Source organism: Myotis davidii, unplaced genomic scaffold (genome assembly GCF_000327345.1).
Source record: "Myotis davidii unplaced genomic scaffold, ASM32734v1 scaffold803, whole genome shotgun sequence".
In the NCBI taxonomy this organism is placed as follows: Eukaryota; Metazoa; Chordata; class Mammalia; order Chiroptera; family Vespertilionidae; genus Myotis; species Myotis davidii.
In genome coordinates, this window is record NW_006295567.1 from 2,747,010 (window position 1) to 2,759,491 (window position 12,482).

A 12,482-nucleotide genomic window follows, 5' to 3' on the forward strand; every position below is an offset into this window, starting at 1 on the left:
GACCATTATAAACTTTTGAACAATAATAGATACAGAGGCAGAGCTGCCTCAAACAGATTGTCAAACTGCAGCGGGAAGGCCAGGGAGGGTTGGGGGGCAGTGGAAGGGTGGGTAAGAGATCAAGCAAAGGACTTGTATGCATGCATATAAGCATAACCAATGGACATAAGACACTGGGGGGTAGGGGAGCCTGTGGGAATGTCAAGGGGAGGGAAAAAAAAGGAGACATATGTAATACTCTTTGTAATACTTTAAGCAATAATAAATAAATAAATAAACAAACAAATAAATAAATAAATAAAAATTTAGGTTACTTTTCAAGATTTCCAAGAAAAAGATTAAAGGAAATCTTCAATACTTTTCTGTAGTGTGTAATAACATGATTTATATGAACACTGTAAACGATAACTTTCATCTTAATTATTATGGTCTTCCTGATACTTTTGGTGTCTCATTTTTTCTGAAACTTTAATGTTTTAAAGGAATTCCTATTGATTCATTTTATCTACTTTTTGAAATTGGCTAAAGTCCTGGTTGTTTTGCATACTAAGTGACATTTAGCAGTCTGGAGACCATTTTTGTTGTCACACTGTGGATTGGGGGTTGTAAGAGTATGTGTTTTACTGGTATTTTGTGGGTAGAGGCCAGGGGTGCTAAATATCCTATAATGCACAGGACAACGCATGACAACAAAGAATTATCCAGCCTAGAATGTCAACAGTGCTGAAGTTGAGAAAACCTTGTAATTTTAAAATGGACATATTCTAAGCAATATTAAACTATTCTTATTTATTTTAAATACTATGCTAGAAAGAATTTGCTTCCTAAAATAATGTTAGCTGATGCTGATTCTTTGCCACATTTTCAGAAACAAAATACAAATGTTATTTATAAATCAAGTGATACCTATTATTAAACACCCCCATAATTTACTGGAAAAAAAGGTTATCTTGTGCCACAGTAGCACAGCAGGAAACTTCTTTATTTGTCAGAAAACAACCACTGGTAAAGAGAATCTAAGCACATGTTTTTGGGAAGACCTTAAAAGGGTATTATGTTTTGGAAGTTTCAACAAGAATAGATTCTTTTCTGGCTATATTTGAGCCCTTATTATGAAATGAAAAACATGTTTTAGAAATCATACAAATTATTTTAGGCTTTTAAATATTTCCTTAGTTTTAAAATAATGAATAGTAGAGAAAAAGACTTTCAAAAGGAAGACCCAGAGGGGAGACTTTGCTTAAATAAAAAGAGAAAAGAAGGTGGAAGGCTAGATTTTGCTTCAGACAAAAGAAGGAAATTAGCCATCTTTCTCAAAAGAGGAGGAAATTAGCCGTCAGAAGAAACAGAAGCAATAATTGGACGAGGGCATCTAAGACTTTGTACCTTTCACAGAGTGAAACCATAAAAGGAAAATCACCACTAGGACTTTTTGTTTAAAAACACCTAATAATCGCATTTTGGTTACTTAAAATGGTTATGTAAACATTGTTCTATGCTTTCCTGTTTTACTTATGTTTCTGATGTGAACCCATATATTTCTACATTGTGAACTAATTATATGTATACTAGAGGCCTAGTGCACGAAATTTGTTCACCCCCGGGGGGTGGGGGGCGCGATCCCCTCAGTCCAGCCTGCACCCTCTCGCAGTCTGAGAGCCCTCGGGGGATGTCCAACTGCCGCAGAGGCAGGAGAGGCTCTCGCCACCGCCACTGCGCTTGTCAGCCATGAGCCCAGCTTCTGGCTGAGCACCACTCCCCCTGTGGGAGCGCACTGCCCACAAGGGGGCAACTCCTGCCTTAAGCGTCTGGCCTCTGGTGGTCAGTGCACATCATAGTGACCGGTCATTCTGCCATTTGGTCGATTTTCATATTAGCCTTTTATTATATAGGATATACAAGTGTAATAATTTCCTAGGAATTGACTACGCATTTCTCAGTTCTCTAGATGACAAAAAAGGGGGGAGGAGAACGTAGCTCAAAACAAACTTGCTCCAACTCCTGTGATAATATTATAATTTAAAAATCAATTAATGTTTGTTGATACTTAAAACTGCAATTAGAAATAGCTTCTAAAGAGAAATCATGTAATGAAAATATACATTAACTAGAGGCCCAGTGCATGGATTCGTGCACCAGTGGGGCCCCTCAGCCTAGCCGGCACCCTCTCGTAATCCAGGGCCCCTCAGGGGATGTCAGACTGCCGGTTTCTGGCCTAGCCTGTGAGGATTGGGCCAAAACCACTCTGCCTGCCTGCCTGATTGCTCTGCCTGCCTGATCGCCCCTAACTGCCTCTGCCTTGGCCCCCACTGCTGCAGCTTCATCCCTAAGGACATCCATAATGACCTCCGGAAGGTTGTTCAGCTGTCTGGTCTAATTAGCATATTATGCTTTTATTATTATAGATCATACAAATCAGTTTAGATGAGGAATGCCATGGAGTACAGAATTTTCATAGTAAAATTTTATAGTTACCTTTTTATTTTATGTTGCTGTATATTAGTATTGCTAATTAAATTTTACTTTGTAAAATGCAGTATAAATACACAAACCCTGGGAAACATTTATATTCAGTTTTGCTTTTCATATATTTTCTAGCCCATTAGGAGCAGCAGTAAAAACTTCACAGCTACACAAAATAGTTCTAGTGTAAGTTTTTCTCACATGAGAGCAATATACTATATTTAAAATTAAGAATTTTACATTTGATTTTATAGGAATATCTTGTAGTTTTACTAATTACGCATATATTTCTGTGCACTGTAAGAAATTTATTGTTGATCTGTACCTTTAGAAACAAGATCATAAAACTCAACTTATAAAAAGAAAGTTTCTTTCATTGATTTTAATAACAGACAATACATGAAATAACCATTCCCAGATTTCTTTATCATATTAAAAACAACATTTAAGGTAGAATCCTGAAAAGGCTAAAACAGGACTCAAATGAAGTAGCTATATTCAATTACTAAATCTGTCCAGTGTTCATATCCAATGTTTTAATTGCAGGATGGAGGACATGGATGATAGGAATAAAGATAAAGGATAGATTTATTGGTGACTGATAGTTCCAAGTCTTACCATACAATATCTGACCTGCTTTTGGATCCTGAAAATAATATTGAAAAGATTCAATGGATTTATACCGAATAACTACTAGAAGGAACTATAGGAAATACTAGGTGTGTATATATGAAGGGTGGGAAAGGGTTGTCACAGCAGATCTTATTTAAAGAAAGGAGGAGACAGAAATATCAATGATGAGAGAGAAAATCATTGATCAGCTGCCTCCTTCCCCCCACCTATGGGAATTGAACCTGCAACCCTGGCATGTACCCTAACTGGGAATTGAACCCTGACCTTTTCAGTGGAAAAAATGTATGGGAACCAGTTCCTAATCACTCTGCAATAGGTTTTTAAGATTGTGGAATATTCAATTCTCCTTTATGTGCTTCTAATATTACAGAAGGTAGTAAATTTATTATTTAATAATAAGCTAATAAGAGATGAAGAACAAGACTCGCCAGTGGTGAGAATGTGGAGGAATAACTATTACTAGTTTAGTTAGTGACATTTTCCAGAAATGTTTGACATCCTCAGAACAGGAAAACAGAACACTATGTGTCAGTTTATAACAAGGATTTAAGATTTGGGTAGGGGACAGCTAGAAGGACAGGAGGGCTAGGATATGCAGAGGCCTCGGTCAAAAACTGACTAACATAACTGGTATGGATTACAAATGCTAAAAATTTTAGGATAATTTCAATGTAGCTGTGCAGCTTTTAAAAAATATGATCATGTGAAAAAATTAAACCATGTTATCTACTGCTTAGTTTTAAGTGTGAGTCTGCTATTTCATTTACTAAGAAGTCACAATTGACTAATACTTTTTAATCAGCAGAAAGACATGTAGATAATTTATTTGCTAAAGGTTTTTTTAAAAAGGATGTTTTAAAAACTGTTACTATATACTTACCCGCTTTATTACTAAGCTTGTATAAGAAAGTTTGGCGAGGGTCTGAATGATCTCGACATGTCAACTGCAAAAGAGAACCTGATTTTTTCCATTTCTGCATAAACCATAGACCTAGAGAGTTATAAATGATATGTGAGTATAACTAGAAATATATAGTAACATATGCTAAGGTTATTAATTTCAATATATTTCATTTCACAAGAGACATCCTCCAAATTAGCATTCTATTGGCTAATAAACATATTTACAAAATATTTTCATTTTGTGATAACAAATATATACACATCCACATATGGGTTAACTATGGGTTAATGGAGGTTAAAATAGGGCTTGCTATTTCTTTTTTAAAAAAAATATATTGTATTGATTTTTTACAGAGAGGAAGGGAGAGGGACAGAGAGTTAGAAACATCAATGAGAGAGAAACGTCGGTCAGCTGCCTCCTGCACACTCCCGACTGGGGATGTGCCCTCAACCAAGGTACATGCCCTTGACCGGAATCGAACCTGGGACTCTTGAGTCCACAGGCCGACGCTCTATCCACTGAGCCAAACCAGTTAGGGCAGGGCTTGCTATTTCTTAATCAGTAATAAAATAGATAATGGTCTATGAAGAACAAATCTGGGAAAATTGTACCTTTAGATATATTTGACCAAATTATAAAGTAGAGGGAGATAAAACTTCAAACACAGTAGTATATCCCAACACCTAAGTACTGAGTCTTTACGTTATAGATAATTATAGTTAAGTTATGGCAGATTGATTATATAAGACCAACTCTGAGAATGAGGACTTAGTTAATGTTTGTTAGCAATAGTCGAATATAATTTAACTTTCATATTTAACTGTATTTCTTTATATTACCAGTTACCCATATTTAAGTGCATCTTCTCTTATGTAAAACCCTAATCACTCTGGAATTGGTTTTCAAGATTGTGGAATATTTAATTCTACTTTTGGTGCTTCTAATATATATTACAGAAGGGAAAAGGAGAAATCAAGAAAAAAAAAACCTTAATTGATTAAATCTGATCACTGAAAGCCTATCTGGGGGGAAGTTTAGTGAAGAAAGAAATTCAAAGTATTGCATCTTATTCATATTGGGTTCTATTTTTTTTATTATTTATGGATTTCATTTTTCTCATGTCCTAATTTTCAAATACCAGCATTTGAAATAAGATACAAAATAAAATGTTTAGTTTTTTTGATCAATGAAAGAAGTGAAAGACAAAATGAAAATAATAGTTTTAAGGCTCAATGAAAAAACAAAAACAAAATGAAATCTAATTTATCCTCTCAATAGGAATCAACTGACTAAATTATAAAAATCATTTTTAAAAAATCTAATGAAAAACAAAGCCAAATAAAAAAGCAAATCAAGAATGAGAATAGTGATGGCCTAGCTGGTTTGGCTCAGTGGATAGAGTGTTAGCCGGCAGACTGAAGGGTTCCGGATTCAATTCTGATCAAGGGCACATGCCCCGGTTGCAGGCTCGATCCCCAGTAGAGGATGGGCAGGAGGCAGCTGATCAATGATTCTCTCTCATCGATGTTTCTATCTCTCTCACCTTCTCCCTTCCTCTCTGAAATCAATAAAAAAAAATTTTTTTAAAAAAGAATGAGATTAGTTAGAATATTTTTCTAATCAAAATAAGCTCTTAACTTTCATTTAAATTTCTTTAAAAATTTTAGAATTTATTTCCTCATAATATCACTGTTAAAGTCAGAGTTAACATTCTATATAAAATATTTTATAACTTTAGTATATATTAAATATAGACATTTACTGGTTATCTGCTTAACTTATGGAACAATTATAAAGTAAACATTTACTGAAAAGATTTAGTTTAATTAAAAAATGCTCTAATTACTTTTACAAATGTCATCTGAATATAATATTCATTTTCTGAAATGACTTATCAGCTTATTTCATGGGCATGATAAAACAGAAAACAGTTACATATTTTTTTTCATAAATTTTCACATATGTGACAAGTTGGCTCTAAAATAAACACAAAAATATTAAATTTGACTTTTCTCCCCATGCCATATTTTTATACTGAACAATAAAACTTTTTACCTGTATTAACAAGAGCACTGCTATTGTAGAGTGTACCGAGGTGAGGTCCAGAAAGAGATAGAAAGGTATGAAGTTTGTGGAGGTAATATTTAAACCTTGGTCTTGTAAGCACTGAACGGATTATTAAATTGCCCAACGAATGTCCAATAAAGCTTTAAGAGGAAAAAAAAAGACATTTCTCCCAGAGTATTAGTTTTAAAAACAAATATCAAGGTGATATCACTACACATAGATGTAAAATATTAAGAGTTAAAAATTTTCTAGTATGTTTTAAAATTATGATTTGATACTTTGAAATGAGATAACTTACATTTTGAAGGAAATAATATGACTATAGTAGAAAGTTCCTATTATGTAATTTAAATGCTTACTCTATGGGAACAAAATATTATATAGAAAATGTTACTTATAGTTTATAATTGCTTAGAAATAAGTGTAATTGCTTACACTTTATAAGTAATAATACATTGACTAGTAACTTTGCCTCCCTAGGCACACATACAATTATTTTCTTAAATAATAATTTAAAACAAACTTTTCTGGTCCACACTCTAAAGTGAGTAGTTCTTTGACTACTCTCAAGGCACAGCTAAAACGTGCATTTTCCTACTATAAGTCTAAGATCATAGCAAAATAACTAATATTTATAAAGTACTTCACCTTTATTAAGGAACAGTTTAAATGAAAAGAGCCTTTTTTGCTTAGCATTATTTTACAATAGATAATATATGAATTCCTGGGGACAAAAAAACAAAAAAGAAATGAAAGTTATCTAAACACTGGTTTATGCATATAACTAGTGAGAAGTTCAGGATGAACTTTCCTCCCGAACTGACTTTCCTAAAGCTGTGGAGTGAGAGTTATGAGTAACTAATAGTCCTTAATCAACTAGATCAGGCTTTTGGATAATGGGTGATTATAACTGACAACCTAATCTGAAGAGGGAATACTTTTGTGGATGAATGAAAACAATTAAAGTATATTATTTTTCTCATAAAATAGTAAATGAATAAAAAATATGAGGACCACTGTAGAAAATTTAGTAAGCAAAGGGTATTTAAAAATCTATAAATGAAGAGGATTAGAATGAGAAAATAATTTCTTCTCCCAACATACTTCTATCTCTCCCCATTTTTTAACAGAAATCTGTTTTGTGTTTTTCTTTAAACTCTAAGTAGAAACCTGTTTACCTATTTTCCTAAAATGCACGTTTTAGCTGTGCCTTGAGAGTAGTCAAAGAACTGCCCACTTTTGGATGTGGACCAGAAAATACCTCTATACTTCAGACTGGAAACAAACTACAAAAGCCTATAGTATACAGAGCCAGCTTCTTCCTCTAACTTAATTGGGATATGAAGATAATTAGTTTATTCTTTTTGAGGAACGAAGGTTAGTTTTTACTTTTTATTTAATTCCTAATAGACTAGAAGAAATAAATATTTTTCTCTCTCCTATGTATATCCTCAATATCTGATTAAATAATGAGACATATTGGTTTGATCATCATCTCTTACTTGTAGAAAACTAACTCACAAAGTAGAGTCATAAAACTTTAAAAGTATTTTTATTGTTTTACTTGTTTATATATATCCATTTTCCTTCAAAATTTTCTTTTTGGTAACATCTTTTTTGAGGTATAATTTACATACCATACAATTCATCCATTTAAAGTGCATAATTCATTATTTTTTAGTGTATTCAGAGTTGTGCAGCCATTATTACAGGAAATTTTATAACATTTTCACCAGGAAGAAACGCTGTACCTTTAGCTATCAACTCCCTACCTCCCATCTTCCCCAGCTCTAAACAATCACTAATCAACTTCTGTTTATAGATTTGCAAATTTTGGACAATTCATATAAACAGAATCATATAATATGTGATCTTTTAAGTTTATCTTTTCTCTTCCAATTAATGAGTTGTGATCTCCTATATTCAGAATAGGATGACAAAACTATCACAAATTCTTTTTAGGTTTTCTATAATTCATAGAGATATAAAAATAGTTGTGTAATATTATAGAAGTTACCTTATTTTTGAAACTGTTAGACTATATATCTGAATATATTGTATTATCTCATCCAGAAGGCGATCAGTCATGCTATCAAAATCAGCAAAAGTATCATTCTAAACAAAAGTAAAATAGACACATTACATACTGAATATGTATAATCACATGAAAAACTGAATATAAATATTATTTTTAATTTAGGTACTAAAAATATGGTTAATACCAGTGTGGTTTTTTTAAAAGATAATTTGGTGAATGTAATATTGATTGTATTAAAATGAGCAAAAAATAGTGACTTTCTAGGGAAAAAAAAGGTTCAATATTCTTAATAATACTTCATTTAGTTGTTTAACTGTTTAGCCCACTACCAGCATTTAATATATTATTTATAATATTTTCATTAATGGAATATTTGCATAGAAATGTAAATCTAGAAATTCTGCATATGTGAAACACTTATAAATAGAACTATCAATCATTTTATTTACTGGGGATATGTATTAATGTTAAGTTCTTTAGAAATTAGAAAAATTATTTCTATTACTATAGACATTTTGTAGTAAGCTAATATTTAGGTAGAAAGTAGTACAAAATTATTTGCTTCCACTGAAAATACTGTGATACTGTACCTGATTTCTCTCAGACATAAGAAAATCAATTCTTCCCCCAGGCAGTCCAAGTTCAATATAAGTTTTTACTAATCGCAGATCTGCACTGTTACCTAGAAAATAAAAAATTCCATCTAAAGAAGATAAAGTAAAAGGCATGATTGACTGTGCCAGTTGTAAACAGATAGTGCACTATAAAACAGAGCCCTCAATTTTTATTTCAAAGCTGACTTCAATTAGCCAGACAATGTCTTTCCAACAGTTTTGTCAAGTTTTGGTCATACTGATGCTTTCACTTTCTTACCTGACTGTGTCTTTAACTGTCAGCATTCACTTGGGGTGACTGACTACTAGTTATAGTAGCTGTGAATGACTGACTGAAGTACTCCGTACCATCACTACTCTAGATGATCATTTAACAAACCTTGAATTTATTTTAGATGTAGATTTAATCCGTGACTTTCCTTCGATGGTACTGGCATAGATGGATGAAAATAAAAATCCATATAAATAATCTAGGATGGTTTATTTTAATTACTAACTTAAAAGAGAGTCTAGAAATAGAAAATATTAATATATAAATATAAAAATCATGATTATCTTTAAAAATTAGTTTAGTGGCTTACTTTGGTTTACTTAGGAATGAACATGTCATTATCAATTGTTGAATTTTTACCCTTCCTATATATATATATATCTTTTAGGTATTTCATGCACTGACAGAGGTAACTTTTATTTTGAACTTTAAAAGGAACACCTCCAGTGTTTCACTACTAAGTATATGTTTCCCACTGGCTGGAAATATGTTTAATCACATTTATAAAAGCTAGTGCTATTTAAGGCTTCAAGTTTGGTACTTAGTTGTAATAACTGGGAATGAATACTGAATTTTATCAATAGTTTCTTACTTGATTTTCTGATATAGTATATTAATAAATTTCTTTATATTTACTTGTTTCTGCATTCTGGGAATTACATCCTATTTGCTAGAAGTTTTTTTGACATTTAAAAAATTAATTGCCCTAGCTGGTTTGGCTCAGTGGATAGAGCGTTGACCTGCAGACTGAAGGGTACTGGGTTCAATTCTAGTTAAGGTCACATGCCCGGGTTGCAGGCTTGATCCCCAGTAGGGGGCGTGCAGGAGGCAGCTGATTAATGATTCTCATCACTGATGTTTCTATCTCCCTCTCCCTTTGAAATCAATAACAATATATTTTAAAGAAAATAAAAAAATATTTTTTCTGCAATATTGCTATAGTTTTATTAAGTATATTAATGTCATATTGATCCACTGTTTTTTCGGGTATGGGTGTGATACCTTTTTTAGATTTGGTAACAAGGTTAGGTTAATGTTAAAAAACAAAATAAACTATGTTCCATATTTTTTTCTATTATTCTGCAATAATTTATATAACATAGGGATAATATTTTCTCAAATACCAGAGATTCTACTGGAATTAGCCTTGGGAGCTAATTCTTGAAAATTTTATTACTGGGGTGAAAGAGGTCAGTACTGGAGGTATTTTATTTCGGAGAATGAGTTCTTTTTTTAAAGAATTTACTATCTCAATCCTCTTTAGTATTTTTAAAATCCATAAAATCTTTTGTTAATTTGTTCTTATGGAATAAAATTATAGCAATACCCTATTAGTCTAGAGATATTGTGCATCTTTTAATATAATTTCTAATAAAGAAAAAAAGTCTGTTGAGTGATCAAAATAACCATCATAAAACCATGGCACAAAAGCTAGGTATTTAGAATTTAAATTAATCCCTAATTAATTAGTGAATCTTTTCTTTTTAAAAGATTTTTTTAAATATTTTTATTGATTTTTTACAGAGAGGAAGGGAGAGAGATAGAGATTTAGAAACATCGATGAGAGAGAGACATCGATCAGCTGCCTCCTGCACATCTCCCACTGGGGATGCGCCCGCAACCCAGGTACATGCCCTTGACAGGAATCGAACCTGGGACCTTTCAGTCCGCAGGCCGACGCTCTATCCACTGAGCCAAACCGGTTTCGGCAATTAGTGAATCTTTAACTTTTTAAACAATACATTCTTTTATTGATTTCAGAGAGGAAGACGGAGAGAAAGACAGAAACATCAATGATTAGAGAGAACCATCGATTGACTGCCTCCTGACATTCCACACTGGGGATCAAGCCTGCAACGCAGGCATAAACCCAGACCAAGAATCGAAACATGACCCTCCTGGTTCATAGGTCAACGCTCAACCACAGAGCAATGCAGCTGGGCTGAATCTTCAATTTTAAGGTGTTGACTTTTCTAGTTCTGAGGTACCCATGAGGTTTAAAGTATCAAGCTAAAAGGGAACTAGGAAGACTATCAGAGAGAGACAAAAATGATTGCTATGAGGTAACAACTGAAAAAAACACACAACAACATCAAACACAAACAGTAAGAAAGAATAGAAAAATCCAGTTAAAATAAATAAAATGTTGGCACATGGATGTTAGTTCCATGTAAAATTTACTTAAAATGAAATTTAATATTATATTTAGCACAATTAAGCATGTGCTTATTTTTGAATATATTTAAAATTTAATTAACTTAAGCAATTTAAAAATTCTTTTTGCAGTTCAAAGAGTAAATAGAATGGAATGAGATCTATTAGGAAAATAAAACATAATTGAGTTGCTATGGGTTATATCAGTAGACACTTCATACCATCTAAACCATGCACGCAGACAATGAGATGTACTCCATCTTCAGAACCATCCTCTTCTTCCATGCTAAAATAAGGGACTGAGGATGCCAGCAGAGGAGCATCACTGTACATAAACCCAGGGAGTTTAAGTTGCTTCAATTCTTCTTTTGCCTGAAGGAAGCTGAAGCAAATATATTCAGGTTTAGAACCAAAAAGACAATCTGTTGAATTTATGGAATTGCAGAGAAGAGGAAGCCCAGAAATTATTTGATTTTAAAATAATAAAAACATGTGGGATCACCAATCAGAGAATAATTTTCTTTACTATTTTTAGTATATATCCTGTTCAAATGCAACTACTATTTTAAATCTTAAATTATTTAAGGTATTCTTTTAAACTTGAAATTAACAAAGAAAATAGGAGGGGTAGAGTTAATGCTTTCTACAAAATTTTATATTTCATGCATAGAAAAGCTGGAAGAAGTATTGGAAAGATGACAATCAGATGCTTATCCTGTAATCAAATCTTGTCCTCTGTACTCCTTTTTTTACTTTTAACTTTTGTTAATCCTCACCTGGGGATATTTCCCCATTGATTTTTAGAGAGAATGGAAGGGAGGGGGAGAGAAAGAGAGAGAAAGAAACATGGATTGGTTGCCTCCAGCACGCACCCCGACTGCACCCTGACCGGGGCCAGGGATTGAGCCTGGGATCGAGCCTGCAACCCGAGGTATGTGCCCTTGGCCAGAATCAAACCCACAAGCCTTCTGTCCTGGGCCAAAGAGCTATCCACTGAGCCAAACCGGCTAGGGTTTCTTTAATCTTACATTAATGGAAGGGATGGAGCTGTTGGATAAAGTGTAACAGTAAGAATGGTAGTTATAGTATTTGATACATTAAGTTATTATATTTTTCTCTAAACATATCAATCGGAAGGAGCAGAACCAAGAGGGGGATGTGACTAACTATAATTGGCGACATATATTCATTTGGAATGAGTGACTATTCAACTTGGATGCTGCAAACATCAAAAATTATTTTAACATTATATCATTTAGATTGATAAAAATAAAATTCAAAGAATGTGCTGAACAGAGTAGGATACACTAGGTCAGGGGTGGGCAAACTTTTTGACTC

At 33.0% G+C, this 12,482-nt stretch overlaps 1 protein-coding gene across 13 annotated transcripts in view; it reads right to left on the minus strand.

Moving 5' to 3' along the window:
• FAM135A (family with sequence similarity 135 member A) overlaps positions 1-12,482 on the minus strand; it is an 85,590-nt gene that overhangs the window by 14,806 nt on the left and 58,302 nt on the right. For 12 of the 13 annotated variants that reach the window (XM_015568187.1, XM_006770337.2, XM_006770334.2 and 9 more), the window contains 5 exons: positions 11,366-11,526; positions 8,696-8,787; positions 8,085-8,182; positions 6,056-6,207; positions 3,977-4,087 (listed from right to left, as the gene is read on the minus strand). In XM_015568187.1, coding sequence (XP_015423673.1) covers positions 3,977-4,087; positions 6,056-6,207; positions 8,085-8,182; positions 8,696-8,787; positions 11,366-11,526 — 614 coding nt within the window. The remainder of the gene's footprint in view (positions 1-3,976; positions 4,088-6,055; positions 6,208-8,084; positions 8,183-8,695; positions 8,788-11,365; positions 11,527-12,482) is intronic. The other variant, XM_015568188.1, reaches the window with a different exon arrangement.